Source organism: Lynx canadensis, chromosome B1, assembly GCF_007474595.2.
Source record: "Lynx canadensis isolate LIC74 chromosome B1, mLynCan4.pri.v2, whole genome shotgun sequence".
Classification (NCBI taxonomy): domain Eukaryota; kingdom Metazoa; phylum Chordata; class Mammalia; order Carnivora; family Felidae; genus Lynx; species Lynx canadensis.
The window spans coordinates 38433950-38460316 of NC_044306.2; the positions used below are offsets into that span (position 1 = coordinate 38433950).

Genomic DNA, 26367 nt, shown 5'->3' on the forward strand with positions numbered 1-26367 from the left:
GAGGGTTTAAATTTCATTAAGACTCTATGAATAGGGGGGGTGCAAAGACTGAAACTCTGCAGTTCAATACCTGGTGGTGCTCTGGTGAGAAGGACAAATCCTCAGGAGCAGGGTAAAGTCTGGGGGTCTTCAGGCCACATGGGGAGAGTCAGTTCCCCTGCTGGGAAGACATCTGGTAGAGGCTGTGTGCCCCCACCCTCCCCGACCAGGTAAAGGCACCAGTGGACCTGGGAAAACAACCACATTCACTGGTACTGGAACAAGGTCGTTAAGGGTGAAGCCTGGTGCCAGATGTGTGTTGTGATTTTCCATAATCCCTGAAGTGCTGCTGCCACACGATCACGTGAACTTTTTCTGGGGTGGGCTGCCACCCAGCCACAGTCTCTGGGCATCGGCAGGAGCACGGTCCCGCAAATGCTCCTGGGTATGGCTGGCACCCATCCATTACTCAGTGAGACCCTCCCACAGAGGGGCAGAATAGGTCAAAGCTGCAGTCCCTCAGAAGTAAGGGGTTGGGAAAACAGCCACATCTGAGATAAAACTCAGGAGGGAGGTGTTGCCTGGGGCTTGCTCAGGGACAGTGTAAAGGCGGGGAGTGGACAGAAGCTGGAGACAAAGGACAGGTGCACGATTGCTGATTGGGGAGAACAGAATTCTGATAGCAGAGACTGGGTACCTGGGTGATGCCATTTTCACCCTTCCTGCGCATCCACATACACATCTACAAGCGCCACAACAATCCACCCCAGTAAGCTAAGCAGCGCCATCTAGTGGGGAACAGAGAGATTACACTAAGTCCCACCCAACTGGGCCAACCTCGCTCTTCAGGAACACCAAAAGTCTCTCTGCCTGCTTAGTTAATGGATTATAAAGCGCTTCATAGTTTGACTTCTAGGGGAAAATGAAGTAATTTCAATCTTATTTCAGTCTGCTCACTGGTCCATCTATTCAATTTTATTTTCTCTTTTTCATTTCTTTTCTTCTTCTTGAACACAGAAAGAAAAAAAAATCTTTATTTTCAATTTTTATTAAAAATACTTTTAATTTTTTTATGCTATATATTTTTTACTTTTTTTGTAAATTTTTCAAATTCTATTTTACTTCCATCATTTCATTTTATTCTATTTCATTGTATTCATTTTTTCAAATTTTCAAATGATTTCCTTCCCCTCCCCACATTTCTCTCTAATCTATCAAGCCCCTGTCAACACCCAGACAAAAACACACCTATGATCTAGCATCATTTATTTGATTTTTGTGTGTGTTTTTAATTTTTTAATTTTAATATTTTTATTTTAATTTTTCTACCTCATTAATTCCTTTTCCTCCTTCAAAATGATGAAATTCATGAATTCACCCCAAAAGAAAAAGCAGGAAGAAACGATAGCCATGGACTTAACCAACACAGATACAAGAAGATGTCTGAACCAGAATTTAGAATCATAATAATAAGAATACTAGCTGGAGTCTAAAATAGATTAGACACTTTCTGTGGAGATAAAAGAAGTAAAAGCTAGTCAGGATGAAATAAAAAATGTTATAACTGAGCTGCAATCTCAAATGGTTGCTACAGCAGCAAGGATGGATGAGGCAGAGCAGCGAATCAGCGATAAAGAGGACAACCTCACAGAGAATAATGAAACTGAAAAAAAGAGGGAGACTAATGCAAAAGAGCACAATTTAAGAATTAGAGAAATCAGTGACTCCTTAAAAAAGAACAACGTTAGAATCATAGGGGTCCCAGAAGATGAAGACACAGAAAAAGGAGTAGAAGGGTTATGTGAGCAAATCATAGCAGAAAACTTTCCTAACTTGGGGAAAGACACAGATATAAAAATCCAGGAAGCACAGAGGACTCCCATTAGATTCACCAAAAACTGACCATCAACAAGGCATATCATAGTCAAATTCACAAAATACTCAGTCAAGGAGAGACTCATGAAAGCAGCAAGGGGAAAAAAGTCCTTAACCTACAAGGGAGGACAAATCAGGTTTGCAGCAGACCTATCCACAGAAACTTGGCAGGCCAGAAAGGAGTGGCAGATTATATTTAATGTACTAAATTGGAAAAAAATGCAGCAAGAATTCTTTACCCAGCAAGACTGTCATTCAAAATAAGAGGAGGGATTAAAAGTTTCCCAGACAAAAATTAAAGGAGTTTGGGACCACTAAACCAGCCCTGCAAGAATATATAAGGGGGACTTTCTGAGGGGAGAAAAGACATACATACATACATACATACAAAAGCAACAAAGACTAGAAAGGACCAGAGAACACCACCAGAAACTCCAACTCTACAAGCAACATAATGGCAATAAATTCATATCTTTCAGTACTCACTCTAAAGGTCGATGGACTAAATAATACAATCAAAAGACATGGAGTAACAGAATGGGTAAGGAGAAAAGATCCACCTATATGCTGTTTACAAGATACCCACTTTGGACCTAAAGACACCTTCAGATTGAAAGTAAGGAGATGGAGAACCATCTATCATGCTAATTGTCGACAAAAGAAAGCCTGAATAGCCATACTTATATCAGACAATCTAGAATTTAAAATAAAGACGTAACAAGAGATAAAGAAGGGCATTATATAATAATTATGGGGTCTATCCACCAAGAAGACCTAACAATTGTAAACATTTATGTTCCAAATGTGAAGCACCCAAATATATAAATCAATTAATCACAAACATAAAGAAACTCATTGGTAATAACCATAATAGTGGGAGACTTCAACACCCCACTCACAGCAATGGACAGATCATCTAATCAGAAAATGAACAAGGAAACAATGGCTTTGAGTGACACATGGGACCAGATGGACTTAACAGATATATTCAGAACACTTCATCCTAAAGTAGCAGAATATACATTCTTTTCCAGTGCACATGGCATGTTCTCCAGAATAGACCACATACTGGGACACAAAACAGCCCTCAACAAGGACAAAAAGATCGAGATCATACCATGCATATTTTCAGACCACAATGCTATGAAACTGGAAATTAACCACAAGAAAAAATTTGGAAAGACAAAAAATACTTGGAAACTAAAGCACATCCTAGTAAAGAATGAATAGGCTAACCAAGAATTAAAGAGGAAATTAAAAAGTGCATGGAAGCCAAGGAAAATGATAACACCACAGCCCAAAACCTCTGGGACACAGCCAACATGTCATAAGAGGGAAGTGTACAACCATTCAGGCCTTCGTAAGTAAGGAAGAATGGTCTCAGATACACAACGTAACCTTACACCTTGAAGAGCTGGAAAAAGAACAGCAAATAAAACCCAAAACACAGCACAAGACAGGAAATAATAAAGATCAGAGTAGAAATCAAAGCTATCAAAATAAAAAAACAAACAAACACAGAACAGATTAAACCAGAAGCTGGTTCTTTGAAAGAATTAACAAAAGTGATAAGAAAAAGGAAGGACCCAAATAAAATCAAGAATGAAACAGAAGAGATCACAACACAGCAGAAATACAAACAATAATCAGAAAATATTACCAGCAATTATACGCAAATAAAATGGGCAATTTGGAAGAAATGGACAAATTCCTAGAAACATAGACACTACCAAAACGGAAACAGGAAGAAATGGAAAATTTGAATAGACCATACCAGTAAAGGAACAGAATTAGTAATCAAAAAGCTCCCCAAAAAACAAGACTCCAGGGTCAGATGGTTTTCCAGGGGAATTCTACCAAACATTAAGGAAGAGTTAATACCTATTCTCTTGAAAGAGCTGTTCCAAAAAATAGAAATGGAAGGAAAACCTCCAAACTCTTTCTATGAAGCCAGCATTACTTTGATTCCAAAACCAGACACAGACCCCACTAAAAAGCAGAACAATAGACCAATTTCTCTGATGAACATGGATGCAAAAATCCTGAACAAGATATTAGCTAACTGGATCCAACAACACATTAAAAAAATTATTCACCACAACCAAGGGGTATTTATACCTGGGATGCAGGGCTAGTTCAATATCTGCAAAACAATCAATATAATTGATCACATCAGTATAAGAGAGGACAAGAACCATATGATCCTCTCAATAGGTGCAGAGACAGCATTTGACAAAATACAGCATCCTTCCTTGATAAAAAACCTCAAGAAAGTAGGGATAAAAGGATCGTACCTCGAGATCATAAAGACCACATATGATAGACTCAACGTGAATATCATCCTCAATGGGGAAAAACTGAGAGCTTTCCCCCTAAGGTCAGGAACAAAACAGGGGTGTCCACTCTCGTCACTGTTGTTCAACACAGTATTGGAAGTCTTAGCCTCAGCAATCAGACAATACAAAGAAAATAAAAGGCATCCAAGTCAGCAGGGGGAGGTCAAACTTTCACTCTTCGCAGATGACATGATACTCTATATGGAAAACCCAAAAGATTCCACCTAAAAACTGCTAGAACTGATCGGTGAAAGCAGCAAAGTTGCAGGATATAAAATCAATGCACAGGTTGCATTCGTATACACCAATAATAAAGCAACAGAAAGAGAAATCAAGGAATTGATCCCATTTATAATTGCACCAAAACCCATAAAATACCTAGGAATAAATCTAACCAAAGAAGTGAAAAATCTATACACTGAAAACTATAGAAAGCTTATGAAAGAAATTGAAGACACAAAAAAATGGAAAAAGATTCCATGCTCCTAGAGAGGAAGAACAAATATTGTTAAACTGTCGATACTACCCAAAGCAATCTACATATTGAATGTAATCCCTATCAAAATAATACCAGCATTCTTCACAGAGCTAGAACAAACAACCCTAAAATGTGTATGGAACCAGAAAAGACCCTGAATCATCAAAGCAATCTTGAAAAAGAAAACCAAAGCAGGAGGCATCACAATCCCGGACTTCAAACTGGGTTACAAAGCTATAATCACCAAGACAGTACATACTGGCACAAAGACACTCAGATCAATGGAACAGAATAGAGAACCCAGAAATGGACCCACAAATGTATGGCCAACTAATCTTTGACAAAGCAGGAAAGAATATCCAATGGAATAAAGACAGTCTCTTCAGCAAGTGGTACTGGGAAAACTCGACAGCGACATGCAGAAGAATGAACCTGGACCACTTTCTTACACCATACACAAAAACAAACTCAAAATGGATGAAAGACCTAAATGTAAGACAAGAAGCCATCAAAATCCTCGAAGAGAAAGCAGGCAAAAACCTCTTTGATCTTGGCTGCAGCAACTTCTTACTCAAACGTCTCCGGAGGCAAGGGAAACAAAAGCAAAATTGAACTATTGGGACCTCATCAAAATAAAAAGCTTCTGCACAGCGAAGGAAACAATCAGCAAAACTAAAAGGCAACCGACAGAATGGGAGAAGATATTTACAAATGACATATCAGATAAAGGGTTAGTATCCAAAATCTACAAAGAACTTATCAAACTCAACACCCAAAAAAACAAAGAATCCAGTGAAGAAACAGGCAAAAAGCATGAATGGACACTTCTCTAAAGAAGACACCCAGATGGCCAACTGACACATGAAAAACCGCCCAACATCATTCATCATAAGGGAAGTACAAATTAAAACCACAATGAGATACCACCTCACACCAGTCAGAATGGCTAAAATGAACAACTCAGTCAACAACAGATACTGATGAAGATGCAGAAAAACAGGATCTCTTTTCCACTGCTGGTGGGAATGCAATCTGGTGCAGCCACTCTGGAAAACAGTATGGAGGTTCCTCAAAAAACTAAAAAAACAGAACTACCCTACAACCCAGCAATTGCACTACTAGGTATTTATCTAAGGGATCCCAGTGTGCTGTTTTGAAGGGACACGTGCACTCCAATGTTTATAGCAACACTATCAACAATAGCCAAAGTATGGAAAGAGCCCAAATGTCCATCAATGGATGAATGGATAAAGAAGATGTGGTATACACACACACACACACACACACACACACACACACACACACACACACAATGGAGTATTACTCGGCAATCAAAAAGAATGAAATCTTGCCATTTGCAACTACATGGATGGAACTGGAGGGTATTAAGATAAGTGAAATTAGTCAGAGAAAGACAAATATCATATGGCTTCACTCATATGAGGAATTTAAGAGACAAAAACAGATGAACATAAGGGAAGGGAAACAAAAATAATATAAAAACAGGGAGGCAGACAAAAACATAAGAGACTCTTAGGGGCACTTGGGTGGCTCAGTCGGTTAAGCATCTGACTTCGGCTCAGGTCATGATCTTGCAGTTTGTGGGTTCGAGCCCTGCGTCAGGCTCTGTGCTAACAGTTCAGAGCCTGGAGCCTGTTTCGGATTCTGTGTCTCCTCCTCTCTCTGCCCCTCTCCTGCTCATGCTCTGTCTCTCTCTGTCTCTCAATAATAAATAAATGTTAAAAAAAGACTCTTAAATATGGAGAACAAACAGAAGGTTACTGCAGGGGTTGTGGGAGGGGGGACGGGCTGAAAGAGTTGGGGGTGTTGGGGGCCTACTCCTGAAATCATTGTTGCACTGTATGCTGGCTAACTTGGTGTAAATTGGGGGAGGGGATTAAAAAAAGAATATATTAGGAAAAAAATCTAATGTAGTTAGACAGAGATAAAGTACTCTGGGTAAAAATAAAAAGGGAAAACAAAATACACACCCCATTTCATTGTTCCGATTCCAGAGGTTAGCCCAGGAAAGGATTCAGCACCAGCAGTCAGCAAACTAACAGAAGCAATGGGGAGGGTCATTTACCAAAAAGTCTACAGGAACCAGAAAGGAGGCAATTTACATTGTTTTCATGAAAACTTTCTTTATGAGGGAAATGTATTTGGATTTCTCCTATCTCAAAAGTTACTGATATGAAAAAGGACACTACAAGGCTATAGGCAACATCATTCATACCAGGTGGGCCTCCTCTTTATTGTATCCCCAACCAGTAGTAATAATCAAAATATTAAACTACTGGTACAGCAATAGGCAAGTGCTAAATCCAAATGGACACCATGTGCAAACCATTGTAAAGCTTTATAGGTGCACAATAGCTGCCTATCAGCTCATTTTCCACTTCTTAAATTAAGCATAATATCTACCTGGGCCTGTTATCAGACCTCCTAATTCCTAACTGACTTTTAAGCAGTTTGCATGGTCAATATATATGCTAACCAGTACAGTAGCCACTAGCCTCAGGTAGCTACAGAACATGTGAAATGTGGTCAATCTGCATTGAGGTATGTCATAAGTAGAAAATATGCACTAAATTCTGATGACTTAGTAAGAAAAAAGAATGTAAAATATCTTAATATTTTACATTGATTACATGTTAAAATGATACTATTTTGGATACACTCATTCCACGTGTTTCTCTTAATTTTTAAATGCAGCTATTATAGAATTTAAGATTACATATGTGATTTGCATTATATCTCTATTGCATAGTACTGGTCTAGATCTCCTGAAATCCCCAAATTGAAATATTTTTGTTCTACATTTAACACTCTTGGGGGTCTTCAAGAAAATGAGTTAATCTAACAAACTAATTGGTGTTAATATATCACTCTCCTCAAACAAGCAGAGTTGGAAGGGAACTTTAGGTTAATTTCATTTCATTTTTATAGACAGGAAACCGAGCTATAAATGTGTAATACTTATAGAGGATAAATGTATAACAAACACATCAAGGATAAGATTAACACAGGCTCCTAACTCCCAGCCAGTCCTTTTCCAAATTTTACTATTTTATCACTGCATTTGCCCTTACCCTGCAGATAGTACCTTAACTCAAAGCAGTGATCCTTACCAGAGCAGATATTTCAGGCACGTGGAGGAATAAATACAGGGAACAGAGAGTCATTTCAAGTCAGATGGTTGGCTGTTTATTCTCAGGTATGACCCTAGTTGTTTTCATCATCTTTTTAAAATGTGATTCAAAGGATCCTGTTGCTAAGCTTCTCCCTTCAAAAGCATACATCATCATTTACAGATTAAAATTCAGAGCTTCTTAGCCCTCTTACATCATGTCATAAAAATGCAATTCCAAATGGCATTCCAAGAATTATGTCTCTATTGTTAACTAGATTTGAATGCCTAGAAAACTGCTGATCTTAGGTCTCTAGTTTTTGACTCATAACAGTATCCCACTAAAAAAATAAAATAAAATTCTTAAATTCCCTCAAGAATTCTATTAACCTGCGATATAGCTTTTCAGACCCTGACATATCATCACTTCTGTGATGTTTTCTGTATAGGAGACATCATTACATTCTGGGCTAGACTCAGTTACTAAGACTGAGACTTGCAACTAATATTCTTATGTAAGTTAATGGAATTTCTCTCTTGATTTCACTAGGGAGAAAAAGGGTAACAACTGCTGTTATTGTGCTCATATGATCAAGGCCACTTATAAATTAATAACCTGGACCTTTTGTTCCAGGGGTGGATTTGACTTGTGGCAGTTGGCATTGTATTGAGAAATGTCCTTGCACTGCTCCTGTGAGAAGAAAAGTGGTCCATAATGTGAAAATTACTTATCTAATGTTGGCAAATTAAAAATGAGCAATCTGAGGAAACAGAGCTAATTTCAACCTGAGAATTTATTTTTAAAAAAATCTCAAACCACCCAGCCACTACGCAACAAACAACTCAACAGTAACACTGAGGGTTTACAACTAGATATTTATATTATGGGCACTTCTAAACATGAGTTGAGTTTAATGACACTGCTCATATTCTCAAATATGTCAATTTTAGAAAGAATCATGCCTTTTTTTAACATGCCAAGAAAAATCACAAAGTCAGAAAAAGATGCAGCATGTCTCAAGAATGTCCTAGATTTTCTAGATTTAAAATATTCTGTTCCAAGCTTCTTATATGTCTTGTTATAATGGACATTTGTTGTTTCTAAAATGGAATTTCCTAGCCATGTGGCTGGTGTGGGTCCTAACAGTCTTAAGCCATAAGTATATGCTACTCTAGGTTGCAACTGAGGAGAGAAAACTTACTGAATTCTAGCTCATTAAGCCAAGGGGACATTATTTTGCATTTGGCTTGAGCCATCAGGGAAGTGGAATTTTTTATTTGCTAGATTAGAAACTGAAAACACACACCTGGAAGTATCCACTTTCTAAACATGAAGGGATTGCTGAGTCCAACGCCCATGTTCAAAGATTTAACTAAGACACAAAGCATATACAACTGGCTGCACCTATTATACTAGGGATGGCAAACTCAAATGCATTCAGGGGCTGGGCCAACACATAATGTGGAAACCTACCGGATGTGATATAATAGGGAGTAGTGGAGAAGAGACTGCTGATCCTCTCTGAGTGCATATAAATTAGAACGAAAACAAATATAGCACTGTGCTGGTCAAACAAAACTGCTGACATTAGGTGTGTTGGCTACATTAAATTCATTGGCATTGTATTGGCCACCAAGTTTCCACCTGGCTCTAAAATGAACCTCAGAAACCTCTATTAACCTGGCCCTAAATAATTCCTCTTCTGTAAATCTCATACAGCCCAGTCATGTTTTTAAACAGTTTGGGCTGCTACACAGTCTCCCTTTCCCTACTTAGGCTTAAGGATGAATTATTTAAGCTGTTGAAAACATCTTGTTACATGAAATACTGGGAGTAAACAGTATCTACACTTTCTAATTGCCATTGTTTTTAAAGCTAAAGAAACAAAGCCAAATGTATGGGGCTAACTACCAAGCTATCAAGTTTTTATATCTAATACAAATCATCCATCTGTCCCATATCTTGAAAAATTTCCAAATGCACCAGCAGCATGGAGATCAATTTAGACATTTTGAAGTGAAATGGGAACTGAATAAAGTAGAAATAAGTTAATTTATAAAGAAGCGAGGCTATTTCTGATATTTATTTTTTGAAATTGTTAAATGATGATGAGTTTCTTAACAGAGACTTGTTAGGTCTAACCACTCTTTCAAAAGTAAGTTTAGGTTCCAAGTGAACTCTTCTGAAAAATTAACAGTCATGGCTTGGAGGTACAAATCCAATCAAATACAAACAACCTCTCTTCCCCCTGTCAACAGAGAGACAGGCACAGATGTAGTCAATTATAGCCCATTCTGAGTGTAGTTCGCTGCTTTAAGTAAAAGAGAATCTTTTTCTTATAGGCTAAAGCTAGTAAGATAAATGGAAGTCTCTTTGTTCTCTGTAGACTTTTTATAGACTTTAAAACAAAACAACAACAAAAAACTCACACTCTGAACCTACTTATTTACTATAATTTCTAATAACTTACTGTCAGTCAGACTTTGAAGGCACAGAAAGAGCTATGAATTTGGCCTACAATGAAGACTGTTGGTACTCAAAGCAACTTGGGATATAAACAACTGAAATGCGTAAAGGGAGGAACAACTCCCAGTGTAATCACCAAAAGCTTAACATTCTAACAAAATAAAGGCATTTTTCCTTATCAAGTGTAAAAATTGTAAGAATTTCCTATGGTCTGAAACCACAGGGAGGTCCCTATTACAGGAGTAGGTGAAAGAGCTAATTTTTGCCTGTTATTCTTACTGGCGACAGGATGCAGATGGGATTAAAGCTCCCCTTCCTGTCACTGCCCACTTGAGATTCACACTGAATTGCAGACACTGTTCTTACCTGCCTATCAGATTTGTTTGCAGGGCAGCTACTAAGCTGTCTCAGAGAACTACTTTCTTTGATGTTATCTTTTATATATAATAATAAAATTTCATGCATTCATTCAACAAATATACATTGAACCTATGTTCCAGAAGCCTGAGGATAGAGAAGTGAACAAAATATACAAAATGATCAATAAAAAACTCTCATACCCTCTATTCAGGGAATGAGATTAGATTCATTCAGGGAATGAAGCAGTCTGCTAAGAAAATGTTGCTTATGAAGCAGAATGCTTAATGCTATGCAAAAGATCTCCACGAACACACACACAACACAAATTCTGGTGGCTGAAACAATAGCAAAGTGGACCCCACAAGATATATTACCACAAGTTAGTGAAAACTAATAATTCACTTTTTAAAAAGAATTAATTTTATAAACACCTTTTTGGATAGCATCTACTCTTCTACTTTCCTGATAGACATAGGTTAATGCAACTTGAGAGACAATCCAATATGCCTGACATATTAGCATATGAATATGATTTTGATGAGCCAGGGATTGTGTAATACAATTTTCAGGTTCCATGAGGTGACAATGTAATGAAAGCAAGACTGATCCCCACAAAGCTTGGTCTAAATTCCATGTTAGGAAATGAAAATGCTGGCTCTTGCTAGGTTACATTTTCTGAAAAGGGGCACAACAGTAGGTTCAAAAGTATAGAGTGCAGGGGCGCCTGAGTGGCTCAGTTGGTTGAGTGTCTGACTTTGACTCAGGTCATGATCTCGCAGTTGGTGGGTTTGAGTCCCACGTCAGGCTCTGTGCTGATAGCTCAGAGCCTGAAGCCTCCTTTGGATTCTGTGTCTCCCTCTCTCTGCCCTTCCCCTACTTACACTCTGTCTCTCAAAAGTGAATAAATGTTAAAAAATCTTTAAAAAAAAAGTATGGAGTACTTCTAGCAGTGACAACTTTTCAATGATCTTGCAGCTACCCCCACCTCCTGTGGACAAGCTCTCAGCCTTTAAAGTCAAGGGCTCAAAGTAATGTGTTGAGTGCTAGACACAGGGGAGTGAGGATGTTGGGAAATTCAGTTAGTATGTGTGAAAATAAAAGGGCCCATAGCTGAAAGCCACTCAAAGTGTGAAGAATTATGATTGCTTTCTGAGAAACTCCCATTTCTCAAGAATGAACAAACCTGGGGAAAGATGAGCTCCTTAGTTTTTTGTTTTGTTTTGTTTTTTACAAAATATTTTTCAAGTCTTTTGCTGGTGAGGCTTCTACAGTTTTTGCTAATAAACTTTTACCTTTACTAAAAGAATGACTTTTCTTCATCTGCCCACAGCAAGAACTTGCTTGGCCATAAAGAATGCTAGTACATGGATCTTCCCTGGATAAAATACCACATCTTATAACAGAAATTTTATAACTCAGGGAGATACTTTTTAAAGCTTCCATGAAATCCTATCCAATTCAATATGCAAGCATACAGCAAAGATTAGAAATGAACTTGAGGTCTCTGTACTCCCAAGAACTCACCATCTTGAACAGGGGGAGGTGTTATGGAATCTACCATAGATACTGAAAAACTTTAACATAAAACCAACTGTGGCAAGGACTGTAACAGATTAAACCCAATTAATTAGTTTAGAATTGACTTTTTTAAAAAAATAAATGTTTATTTATTTTGAGAGAGAGCGAGCAGGGGAAGGGCAGAGAGAAGAGAGACAGAGAGAGAGAATCCCAAGCAGGCTCTGCACTATCAGCACATAGCCTGACCCGGGGTCTTGATCTCATGAACTGTTTGATCTTGAACTGAGGGAAAAGCAAGAGTCAGATGCTTAACTGACTGAGCCACCCAGGCACCCCGAGTAGTCTTTTCATAGGAGGTATTTGAGCTGCATCTTGAAAGCTGAACAGGACTTTCAGGAATGAAGATGAGGGGAGGGGCATTTGGGGCAGAAGAAAGTAGATGAACAAAGGCACAAAGTACACTTGGAGAGAGTAGGCAGAAATGTGACTAACACATAAGGAGGCTGTTGTGGAAAGAAACCAGTGTGGTAGAAAGACAGAAGGAACCCAAATCCTCTGAGATTAAGGATTAGGACTTCACTCATAAGATAAATTTTGGGGGGAGTCTTAGGAGAACCTCAAGGGCAGCTGCTAAACAGAGGAATGCCACTGTCTGGGTTAAGCCTTAGAAAACTAGTTGTCAGGCTCTGTGCTGACAGCTTAGAGCCTGGAGCCTGCTTCAGATTCTGTTCCCCCTCTCTTTGCCCCTCACCCTCTCATGCTCTCTTTCTCTCTCAAAAATAAATAAACATTAAAAAAATTAAAAAAGAAAAACTAACTGTCACAAGAGAACTAAAGAGACACAGGAGGCTACCACCACATTCAGGTGAGAGATGAAAAACCCAGGACTTGAGCAGAGGAAGTATAAGAGCAATTGCCTATGGTAAGGAAGAGACAGAAGTGAAACACTAGAGTGGCTGAGCACTGGGATTTAGCTCCTGATTAGATACTGGGGGGCTGCAGGGGCCAGGAGGAGGGTGCTCAAATGAGTCTAAGTTTCAAGCTTTAGGAAGAAACAGGATGATAAGATGAGAATGAAGGAGATGAAGGATAGAAAGTAACACAGACTATAACAGATACTTCATGTCACCCTATAGCTCATTTCCTCCACTGTATTTTTATTTTTTATTTTTTTGACTCAAATTCTGCTGGAAGAGATATAGACACATAGAAAGCAGCTGCCCCATTCTGGCATTGTTTTTTCTCACAGCAGGCACACATTATCCCAACCAGGCAGGCTGTTTGCTTTTAAGCACATAAACTAACAGTTATTTTTTGATGTTTGTTTGATGCTTAAATAGAATCCTGAGCATGAGGGGCCACCATGATCTAGACCATGCCCAGAGCTCCCAAGTTAGAGGCAGGGTCAAGGTATACTTCCCATAGTTGCAGTAGCCAAAAAAAAAAAAAAAAAGTTTCATGGAAAAAAATCATAAAATAACTTAGGTATAGGTATTTATTACATTTAGGTTCAACATACCTCAAATTCCAGATAGTGATCTTTCAGTCTGTATTCATCTATCTCCTTGGCTTTAACTTTCTTATCCGGGGGATATGAGCGGTGTTCAGCCAGCTCAGTGGTAATCTGCTTCAGTTTGCTTTCATGAGATTTCAGCTGTTCCTCCTGCAGGATTTTATTAAGCTATTTAGCATCCGAAAATAATTCATAGAGTACTTTTCAATAAAAAAATCATAGAGTGCTTTTAAAAATCCCTTATGATGAATGACTTTAATTCATCAAAACAGTCCAATGTGCCTCTGCTGCCACATCTTACCAACTTTCTCATGCTAGTATTCACGTATACCTTTACAAACTGACAACAGGCCCCTTGTTATAAAACCAAATACTTTCAGAGCCCCTTATCAAATATACTGGTCATGAAGTTGAGAACAGGCTTCCTAACAGATAATCCAAAAGGCAAAGTACCAGTTAAGCACTTAGAGTCCCAGATAATTTGGCTTTTCTATTTCCTGTCCAATCAGTAATGCTGCTAATTTCCCCGTCTGTCACAATGAATGAAAAGTCTCTCTGCTTAGTTTTTCTTTTTCCTTTTTGAGACGAGCAATGTCACCAAGAAATAATTCTCTGAAAGCTATCTGAAGATATTCTAAAAAATGCATACGCCTATGCTTTTCCCCTCCAAAGTAGTAGAGGTTCTAACTTCTTTCAAAATCTTATTGATCCAAAGTAGTAATTCAAATAAATGTTCCTATAGAGAAATTATTGCCTGAACAGCGTCACTATAGGCACCATGCACCAATGCAACATGGTTGATCCTATGCCAAAGAATTTACATACTAGGGGCAACATTTTTATCACCTCATAATAATGAAAGACACCATCAAACCCTCTGGCAACATTTTAAAAATGAAACAAAAACATTGGAATTTTCTTGCATTCCTAAAGTTATATGACTGCTTTGTTTACTATTCTGCATTCACATATATATTATCCAAATTCTTGATTATAAATTTCACATGTACAATAAGAAATAAATGAATAAAGTAAATGAAAAGGAAATGATTAAACTAGGCGATAAATACAATTTGTATAATAACACCATAATTTCTTTTTCTTTTCTTTTCTTTTTTTTTTAAGAGCAGACAAAAGGAATTTCCCTCCTTCGTGAAGTTCTTACTTTAGGACTTATCAATTTGTACTCTTCATAAAAGGCATGGCAATGAGAAAAAAAATGAGTTGTTTCCTCCTGCTTCCAGAATTCATGTCACCCTAGATGATCACGAGAAGAGTTAAACGTAAAAAATTAACATGTACAACACATCATCACAATTCCCAGTTGAATTCTTTCCATATGACATTTTTGTAAATTAAAATTACTAAATCCAAGATCAGTAAGTAGTTGCCAGGTGATGAAGAATTTAAACCTTAAAGTAACTATATAATTAATCTGGCAACTTAACCTTGCAATTCAAACCTAGTTGGATAATTCAGAGGTGAAAAATCCCAACAATTTTAATTTATGATGTAGGAGTACATTGACAAACAGTAAAACCTTGGTTTGAGAGCATAATTTGTTCCAGAAACATGCTTGTAATCCAAAGCATTTGTATATCAAAGTGAATTTCCCCGTAAGAAATAATGGAAACTCAGAGATTCGTGTTTCATGCTGACTGATTTGTGGATAATGACTCATACCTGTAGCCCAGGAATAAATCCCACTTGATCGTGGTGGATAATTCTTTTTATGTACTGTAGGATTTGTATTGCTAGCATCTTGTTGAGAATTTCATCAGGGATGTTGATCTATAATTCTCCTTTTTAGTGGGGTCTCTGGTTTTGGAATCAAGGTAATCCTGGCCTCACTGAATGAATTTGGAAGTTTTCCTTCCATTTCTTTCTTTTTTTTCTTTCTTTTTTTTTTTCATCTGTAATAGTCATTTTTTTTTTAATTTAAATTTTGGTAAACATAACAGCACAATATTGGTTTCACGAGTAGAATTCAGTGATTCATCACTTATATACAACACCCAGTGCTCATCACATCAAGTCATCTCTTTAATGCCCATCACCCATCTAGCCCATCTCCCACCCACCTCCTCCCATCAACACTCAGTTTGTTCTCTAGTATTAAGAATCTTTTGTGGTTTGTTTCCTTTTCTTCTCTTCCCACCCTTCCTTACCATATGCTCATCTGTTTTGTTTCTTAAATCCACATGGGTGAAATCATATGGTATTTGTCTTTCTCTGACTGACATATTTCGCTTAGCATAATATTTTCTATCTCTGCCCACATTGTTGAAATGGCAAGATTTCATTCTTTTTCATGGTTGAGTAATATTCCATTTTATATAATATATATTATTTTATGTTTTAAAATTTTATATATTAAATATATATTATATTTATACTTTTATATATTATATATTATTTTATATATATATCACATCTTCTTTATCTATTCATCAATTAATGGACATTTAGGCTCTCTCCATAGTTTGGCTATTGTTGATAATGCTGCTGTAAACACTGAGGTGCATGTACCCCTTTGAATCTGTTATTTTGTATCCTTTGGGTAAATACCTAGTAGTAAAATTCCTGGATCAGAGGGTAGTCCTATTTTTAGTTTTTTGAGAAACCTCCACATACTGTTCTCCAGCATGGTGCACTAGTTTACATTCCCACCAACAGTGCAAGAGGGCTCCCCTTCCTCCACATCCTTACCAACACCTGTTGTTTCTTGTGTTGTTAGTGTTAGCCATTTTGAAAGGTGTGAGGTGACATCTCATCATGGTTTTGATTTGTATTTCCCTGATGATGTGAGATGTTGATTATCTTTTCATGTGTCTTTTTAGCCATCTGGATATCTTCTTTGAAAAAGTGTCTATTCATGGCTGCTGCCCATTTCTTAGTGCTGCCCATTTCTTCAGTTGTTTGGTTTTTGGGTGTTGAGTTTGGTAAGTTCTTTATAGATTTTGGATACTAACCCTTTATCTTATGTCATTTACAAACATCTTCTCCCATTCTGTTGGCTTTTGTTGACTGTTTCCTACCCTGTACAGAAGGTTTAATCTTGATGAAATCCCAGTAGTTCATGTTTGCTTTTGTTTATTCATGGCGAATCATTCTTTTAATGTTCTTTAAATGCACTGTTGAATTTGATTTGCTAGTACCTTGTTGAGAATTTTTGCATCCAGGTTCATCAGGGATATTAGTCTCTAACTCTCCTTTTGAGTGGGGTCTTTGTCTGGTTTTGGAATCAAGGTAATGGTGGCTTCCTAGAGTGAGTTTGCTTTACTTCCATTTCTATTTTTTGGAACAGTTTGAGAAGAATAGGTATCAACTCTACTAATTCCCCTGGGAAGCCATCTGGCCCAGGACTCTTGTTTGTTGGGAGACTATTGATAACTGTTTCAATTTCTTTGCTGGTTATGGGTCTGTTCAAGTTTTCTATTTCTTCCTGTTTCCGTTTTGGTGGTTTACAAGTTTCTAGGAATTTGTCCATTTTTTCCAGGTTGCCCAGTTCATTGGCATATAATTTTTCATAGTATTCTCTTATAATTGTTTGTATTTCTGTGGTGTCAGTTGTGAAGTCCTCTTTCATTTGTGATTTTATCTATTTGGGTCCTTTCTCTTTTCTTTTTGATAAGTCTGGCTAAGGGTGTATCAATTTTGTTTATTCTTTCAAAGAAGCAGCTCTTACTTTCATTGATCTGGTCTACTTTCTTTTTTGTTGTTTCTATATAATTTATCTGTGCTGGCTTTAGGCTTCATTTGCTACTTCTTTTCTAGCCCCTTTAGGTGTAAGATTAGGTTGTATATTTGGAACTTTTCTTGCTTCTTGAGATAGGCCTGAATTGCAATGTACTTTACTCTTAGGACTGCCTTTGCTGCATCCCAAAGGGTTTGGACTGTCATGTTTTCATTTTCATTTGCTTCTATGTATTTTTTAATTTCCTCTTTAATTTCTGGTTAACCCATTCATCTTTAGTAGGAAGTTCTTTAACCTCCATGTATTTGAGGGCTTTCCAAAATTTTTCTTGTGGTTGACTTAAAGTTTCACAGCTTTTGGTCTGAAAATATTCACAGTATGATCTCAATCTTGTACCAGTTGAGGCCTGATTTGTGACCCAGTATGTGATCTATTCTGGAGATTGTTCCATGGGTACTTTAAAAGAATGTATATTCTCCTGCTTTAGTGTGAAATGCTCTGAATATATAACACTATGTTTCCTTTATATGGTATTATAATAAACATTCTATAAAACTGTTAGTTTAAATCTTAGATAAGAATAAGGTCTGTTTTGAGAACAGCATTTATTATTGCTCAAAAATACTTCAAAAATGTTGCAGATTTTAAGATATTTGGCTTGGTATACAATAAATAACTGTGAATAATGTTTTAAAAAGAGAAAGTAAATTTAAAAAAAATTTTTCTTTTAAAAAGAGAAAGTAAATTTTCTCCACCTGCTAACTTACTGGACCTTTTGATTGAGAATGTTATTCAAGTTTTCTAAAATGACAACTTTGAGTATACATTAAACATCTCTGAAACATGTACTTACTTAAAAAACAGTACTGTCATGACATGCATTTATGATACTGTCCAGATTTAGATAAAAGTAAACGAGAAACGAAAAGGCCTTGAACGTTATTAATCCTTTACCATGTGAAAAGTAAAAATATCAGCAGAATATTCACTAAGTATAATGAAAATATTATCTGGTTTCTATGCCACACTATTAGTTATACCAACTAATGTGGGATTTATTTGATGAATTGCATTAAGTTCTCAGAACATTTGCTGCAACTCAGGTAGAAAGAAGCAAGGACATCACATACTATGTTATTCTGTAGTCAAGTAAGATATTGCAACTAATAAATGTCAATCTTCACATCTGAAATCACCTAGACATTATTGTTAGAGTAAGACATATTTGGAAGAGTTTCTGTATAGAAGGTTTTTTTAGACTGACATACAGCTGGGTAAACTCAGTTTTCTTTGGTTCAACAATGCCTCATCTCCACTGCATAAAGCCTGGTCTCCAGTTCCACTATCCAATGCCTGCCTTACATTAAGTTGTATTTTGTTAGCACTGCATAAAGCAATTATGTTATGAAAGACCTCTAGGTTACTATGTTCAAATTAACAGCTGGTTTCATTAATGTTCCTAGAGCAACAGAACCCTCTCCAATAATTTTCAGATTGATAAATTTGATTTTCCAAAACAGGGCAGTGCATGAGTCCAAAAATTTGTTCAAAAATGCCCAAACAAGTGTTCCCCTGGTGGGAAGTTCCAGCAATTCCAACCATAACTAGACCATAGGGAGCAGAAGCACATTTTCAATCTATGGGACTCTAGTGGGACTGAGAAAAAGACATTCTTCTTTCACTAGTGACAGCAGATTAAGGCTCATACTTTTTGCTCCACTCAGAGTAGTCTATCACATTTTGTTCAGAGGTACTGTAAGAAAATGTAAGCTTCACATCATGCCACAAGTGTGGTGGGCCCCTATTCATCTTGAGGTGGTCCCAGAAAAGGATTCTGAGAATTAAAAAGTTCAAAGAACAAGTGACAGGATTCTGCTAATTGACAAAAATTGACTTTTTCAGTTTTTTAATCTTCTTTTTCCTGCCATCAAAAGAGTCTAATGTCCTCTGTCTTAATTAGCTCTGGTATTTCCTTCAACTTTTAATTGTTTTTTCCAATAATCCTTTGTATGCTGAATAAGATTATGTTTTTCAGTAGCTGGAGGTATAATTACCCTGTGTTGTGTTTTTCAGTAGCTGGAGGTATAATTACCCACTGTTGCCAAGTACTTAAATATGACTTCTAAGTGGACTTTCTTATGCCTCAAAAGTTCTTTTACACTTTGACTGTATACTGATTTGCACAAATGGCATCTTGGCGGTCCTCAGGCCACACCAGGCGATTGGTGATGGTGTCCCATAGGGCCATGATACCGTCACTGTCCAGAGGTTGAGCAGGGTATGACAGCCCTCCATTCTGGGTAGCGGAGCCCAACATCTCAACCCTCCAAAATGAAGGGAGAGGATGACGCAGTAATGTCATCCCTTTAGGCCCACTTGGGTCGGTACCTTGGCCCATAATTTCAAAATATAAATATTTTATATCGAGGGGGAATAATTAAAAAGACTACCAGAAAGTGAATAATTATGGACAACAAATTAAGATTATGTAATATCATTGTACATTAAAAAACGATAATCAGAAATTATGAGTCAAATGTAATATCTTAGGGATTTGTTATAATGTACACCTTAAAAGCCAACCAAGGAAAACTAAAATACAAGTCTAAAGCCATCAAAGTAAAAAGAACAATAAAAAGTTTTTAAAAAGCAAGGTACATCAGTGGAAAAAAAACAAGAAGGGTGGCAGGAACAAGTGTAGTAGATGAAAGATGAGATTCATTTTTAAATAGCAACTAAAACAAAATAAAAAACCTAACAAAATGTCAGAAAATTAGAGGAGAAGAAAACAAAGAAATCTGCTTTGAGATTTTACCCAAACTTGTCACTTGTACACTCATAATACTGAAAGTAAATGAAAACAATGCTTCCATAGCTTTTATTGACAACTTCTCATTCATCTTTTTGTTTCATTCTCCAAAAACACTGCAGACTGTGTTATGGACTTGAATGCTTGTGTCCCTTCAAAATTCCTATGTTGAAACCTAGTGTGGCTATCTTTGTAGATGGAGCTTCTAGGAAGTAACTGAGGGCAAATGAGGTCCTAAAGATAGGGCCCTGACCTGATAGGATTAGTGTTCTTAGAAGAAGAGACATCACAGAGCACATTCTCTCTCTGGGCACAAACTCTGAAAAAGACCATGTGAGAATGTAGAAGAAAGAGGGCCATCTGCAACTCAAAGGGAGAGCCCACACCAGCCCCCAATGCTGCTGCCACCTTGATCTAGGGCTTCTGGTCTCCAGAACTGTGAGAAAAACGTTTCTGTCACTTAAGCCAACCAGTCCATGGTATTTTTTATAGCAGCCAGAACTAAGAAGAATGTATCAATAGCTTTTTCCTTTCAAAGTAATTTCTTTTGTGTATTTACTGAAACATGTAAATTATTTAATAGAATGTTTGACAAAAGATATTGGGTGATCAGACCGCTTCAAAAAATAAAAACATGATGCATTTTTTCTTTGTTTAATAAAATGTTTCAGATATACAAAAAGTCATATTGAATGATATGTAAAAAATGCTCATTTATCTAACAGCTGGTTTAAGAAAAAAATAAGAAATCATTTGAAACTCCCTGCATTTATTTACCTACTCATCTCATCTTTTTCTATGCTACTCCTATACAAATAGAAGGCTCCGTAGAAATAGTATGTTCTACAGGTTTTTATAGTTTGTAAGGCTTCCTTTATGATTGTCTTTTCATTCAACAGGTTTTTAAGATTTATTCACATATGTGCTCTAGTTCCTCAAAGTATACTGTTCCATTGTAGGACATTCTACAATTTCATTGAAGGATGCTTAGGTTGTTTTCAGATTTCTTGAGGCTATTATAAATGATACTACATTGAACATGCTGCCTAGTGAATATGGGAAAGAATTGTCCTACAGTACAATCACCAAGAGGTAGATTTTTGGGGTTTAGAATATGCACATCTTTAAGGTGACATTAACTTGTAAAGTGTTTCTACCAGTTTACATTCTCATAGTAGGCTTGAAATTCACATTGTTCTATACCCTTGCCAAAATTTGATATTTACTCAAAACCAGTGTTATTCCAGGTATCACAATGTCTTCCACTTGTGCACTACTATAGCACTTAAAAACGTCTATGCTACATACTTATTACAAAATATACTCTGACTTCTGTGTAAATTTTATCTTCTTTACTGATTATAAGCTCTTTGAAGGCAGAAAGGGTCATTTTTCCCCCTTTCCTCAAATCCTCCAGTGTTTAGTACTAAGCAGAGAAAACAGTATATGGCATAATTTTTGTATAGTACTGGAATAATTCTGATAGATTCTTTAAGTTCTCATTAGCTAAGAGCCAAGACCATCATCTTAGCTATTTTTATAATGTCCACATACCTAATACAGTACTTGATATATAGGTTCTTCAGTGAAGAGTAGCTGATTAAATGATTTAAAAAAAGTGGGGGAGACATAGAGGGGAGGACTCAAGAGTGTTTCCTTTGTGCTGTTCTAAAGCTGATAGAGGATTTAGAAAGTAATGACATTTCTAGGAATCTTCTAAGAAATTTACAGGTCAAATTGCTAAATACTGCAGCCTTATCAAACCCAAGATGTATGGAATTTAGAATAAAGAACATCTGCCTTGAGTCAGTTTGAGGTATTATTGAAGGCACTATCAGAAAGATTTTATCATTTCATGTTGAAAAGATTTAAAGACTTTAAACAGCGTAGTGAGCTGCTGCATAACTTCAAAATGATTTAACTGTTGATTACTTAAAATATGTTAAGTAGAGACCTTTAAGAAATGAATACAAAACAGTGTAGTTACCATTTAAGGTGATGCCAAGGAGTTTAGACCACATCTTGTTGGCTAAAGTGAGTCAATTAACATTAAATGACCGTAATTACATGAGTCATATTTTAGCTGCAACTGTGAAGGATGGATTGGAGAAAAGCAAGATTGGAAGAAGAGCAATATTAAGTGGTTATGTGAATAGTTTGCAAGAATTTTCCAAAGTGGAGTGTGTGCAACCCAGGCAAGATCATCCACTGGAAAGAATTTTAAAAATCAGCATTGGGATATAATTCACATACCACACAATTCACCCATTTAAAGTGTATAATTTAATGTTTTTTAGTATAGTCATGGGGTGGTGCAACCATCACTACAATTTAATTTTATGACATTTTAGTTCCCCTAAAAGTGTCTTTTTGGAATGGAATCAACAATATGTTTCTTCTGTGACTGGTTTCATTGTTTTTTTTTTTTTTTTTTTACAACTGAATACTATCCCATTGTATGGATATATCACATTTTATTTATCTATTCATTAGCTGACCGCCATTTACACCTTTGGCTGTTATGAATAATGCAGCAATGGACATTTGTGTGAAAGGTTTTATGGGGTGTATGTTTTCATTTAACCCTATGTTTAATCATTTGATAAACCATCAAACTGTTTCCCCAAGTACCTGCATTCATATATATTCGTATCAGCAACATATCAAAGTTGCAATTTCTCCATATCTTCACCATAACATTAGTTTCCTTAAAAGATTTTTTTTTGAATTATGGCAGCCCTAATGAGTGTAAAATGATACCTACTGGTTGATTTGTATTTTCCTAATGACTAATGATGTTCAGCAGTTTTTCATGTTGTATTGATAATAGAACATGTAGTATATTTTATAAAAATATATACATATATTGGAGGATATCTGCTCAAATATTTAGTATTAATAAAGTGAATGATCAAAAAAGTTCAGAGACCAGTGATCTAAGTGAAAGATGACAAACGCCAGAATTAATGGATGTGGGTAGGGTATGAAAATAACTGGATTTGTGACTAAAGTATGAAATGGAGTGGGATAGGAAGGATGTGGTTCTGGCCAGTATGGGACACAATTACAAGGATGACTTCCTCCTCTGAAATCCCACTGCCCCTAATGCCTGTTGGTGGAGGTCACTGAGAGAATGCAACCCTGCCTGACAGGCAAGCTGGACGTGGGCAGCTGGAGGCTCCTCACCTCCTTCCCATTCATGGAATGTGCATTTCACTTATTTCCCTGATCTATAAGCTGCCCCAAGGACATGGTCTTCAAATAGTAATGTGTTTTTGAGACCATCTGAATGGTATACATGATTGAGCTCAATTAAGGCTCTATATAGATTATGATACCAACAGATGTGTGCAAAGATCTACTCATCTTGTGCCACCCAACACAGGTTTCTTAAGTAAGTTCTCTTGCTTATTAAAACTACTACCTACCAATGTGAAGAGGTCTACTTTTTTCCTCAGTCTCTCCTTGCCCTCTGTGTTCAGAAGCCAGTTTATGAATGAACTCTGCCGCACTCATCTGGCCCTGGGCATTACTGCCCTAATGGTCAAACCACAGGGTAAAATGAGGGGTGAGAAACAAGAACAGGGCTTTCCTTTGTTTCCAAGGCCTGGCCCTCAACAGTTAACATTCAGTGATCAAACTAATCACTGATTATTGACTCAAATAATCATTGATCATTGGTTCAGATCTTTACAGGAGAATGGCTGAAATTCTAAGAAGAAAACAGAACTAGGTATCAGGAAATGGTAATTTCATGAGGTATCGGTGAGACAGAGCAGGAATTGGACTCAGGTTTCCTAACCTGACTGAGGAATCTAGCATTCCTTATCTTCTTCATAAGGAGAAAACAAAAAAGTTAAAACTCTATGTCTCTTGAGTAGCACATCTTGCAGGAATGTAAGGGAGGATGCTTACTGAAAGGAACGTATTTACTACCATGACTGGTGAAGACCAGACCAAACCAGTCTGCACCAAGATGGACCCCAGTGCTGAACTTTCACTGACTTCTTCTCTTATTATAATACTAAAAGTCATATCCAGGGGTGGAGATTTAACATGTTAATTACACATGCGATGTATGAAGACACATGGCATTTTAGACCCCTGCCTCTATGCTTTGACATTACCCTTTCCCCACCCAAGTTTCTGATAAAAACTCTCCCTGACCTTGCCTTGGGGTGGGGGGTCAGCCTGAGGACACTTCTTTGTGCTGCTTCCCTATGCTTAAGCATAAGCTCCAATAAAGCCTTGCTGGAAATTCCCATTTAGCCTCTTGTCAATTTCTATTGCTGAGCGAGCCCAAGGGCCCAGTTCAGTTTCACACATCTCCAGCTAAGTAGTGAAGGGGAGGGGAGGGATTGTAGGGAGTACAGTGCAGCGCCTCTAAGTATGATCTTCACTGTTCACAGGCTGGACACCTGCTGTGTCTTAAAACATTCATGTGCCTGGGACCCTGACCCAGACCTTACCAGCCTGGGGTAGGGGTGCTGGGATATGTGCACTTTCAACAAGTCCCCAGATCATTCTTGTTCATATTAAAGCCTGAAAATGACTACTTTGATGAGTATAAAAGGAGGTCCTGAACAGATCCTGAAGAGGGCTGACCATGAAATCCTAAGTTTAGAGTACTAGTTATACCAGAAGGAGAAATGAAACTTAAATATTCAAACTTGTTCCTCTGCCTCCAAAAGAAGAAAAATATGCTTTGGCAACACTGCCATGAAACTAAAGAAGATAACTCCTACACAGCAGAGTTGTGCAGAGAACCACACTGTACTGATAATGATCAATTTTAATAATGAAGGCTAATATGGTTTGGATAGAAGACAAGAATAATTTATTTTTTTTTCAACGTTTATTTATTTTTTTTGGGACAGAGAGAGACAGAGCATGAACGGGGGAGGGGCAGAGAGAGAGGGAGACACAGCCCAGAGCCTGACGCAGGGCTCGAACTCACGGACCGTGAGATCGTGACCTGGCTGAAGTCGGACGCTTAACCAACTGCGCCACCCAGGCGCCCCCAGACAAGAATAATTTAAATAAAAGCTTACAAATGACCAGGTGATGATGAACAGTGTGTCTCTAAAAGCATCAAACAATGTTTTAATTGAATGTTTAGTTTTTTCCTAACACTATTTAATTTTTTTTTTCCAGCAGGATACTCACATTGTTATACATGTATTTTGTAAACTAAAATTATCCAAGTGTTTCTGGCATTTAGGGCAGTCATAGCCAGGTTGTGGGTGTATGGAGAAAAAGGAAAGATAGCTGGGCTCAAGCAGTGGTTCTCAATAACAGTGAGTAGCAGTGGGGTAGGTTTTAACCCTACAGGACATTTGGCAATGTCTGGAGACATTTCTGGTTGTCACAACTAGGGGGATGATACTAGCATCTAGTGGGTATAGGCTAGGGATATTGCTAAACAAAAATTCAAAGGATGGTCCCCACAACAAAGAACTATCCAGGCTATAAAGGCAGTAGTGTTAAGGTTGGCAACACCAGGGCAAAATGCCAGGGCTAAACTTGAGGACTAGTCTACAAGATACTGGAAAGCTTGTGGGTGCACATATTCCAGGATTTACTGAAAGTGCACTAAGGCTCCTCCAAAGATATCCCACAAGAGTCTCTATTTGATGTGGAGGGTGTGAACTAACTTCTCTCCCTTTTTCTAAACTATTATTTATCGCATGCTTGATTTTACATATTTGTTTTTAAATTGTCCTATTACTCTCAAAGGCAAAACATCTTTTTCATTTTTAGTAAACAAACACAATGACCTGGACAAAAAACACAGAGCTAGTGAAAGAACCTTTAAAAAATCTTAAAAACATTCTAGAACATAGTCCTCATTTAGGCCCATAAAAGCTTGGTGATTTATTTGTGGAAAAGAAAACATCTTTTTTAACAAAGAAATTAGATTCCTGAAACGACCTAGTCATCTTATGTGACATAGGAGCACACTTCTTTTTGGTTATTGCCTTATTTAAAATCTTAACTCCATCATTTTGATCAATTACATAAACAGGGGTGGGTTTTTTGTTTTTGTTTTTGGTTCTCTGGATTTATGCTCAAAATAAGGAAAGATTAAGAATTTTATGCATTCTATTTTTAGAATGCCTCCAGTGTAAGGCATTTGTTTAAAATAAGAGATTTTATTTTGATAAAAGTGCTTGCTTGCTTAAACTGTTATCCTAAGGATGCTGGG

The 26367-nt window shown here is 37.2% G+C and overlaps 1 protein-coding gene and 1 pseudogene across 1 annotated transcript in view; both read right to left on the minus strand.

Moving 5' to 3' along the window:
• The window catches only part of PSD3 (pleckstrin and Sec7 domain containing 3), a 582944-nt gene that overhangs the window by 38439 nt on the left and 518138 nt on the right, over positions 1 to 26367 (minus strand). The window contains exon 15 of the mRNA XM_032592851.1: positions 13663 to 13806. Within this exon, the coding sequence (XP_032448742.1) occupies positions 13663 to 13806 (144 nt within the window). The remainder of the gene's footprint in view (positions 1 to 13662; positions 13807 to 26367) is intronic.
• Positions 18608 to 19648, minus strand: LOC115511659 (annotated as a pseudogene).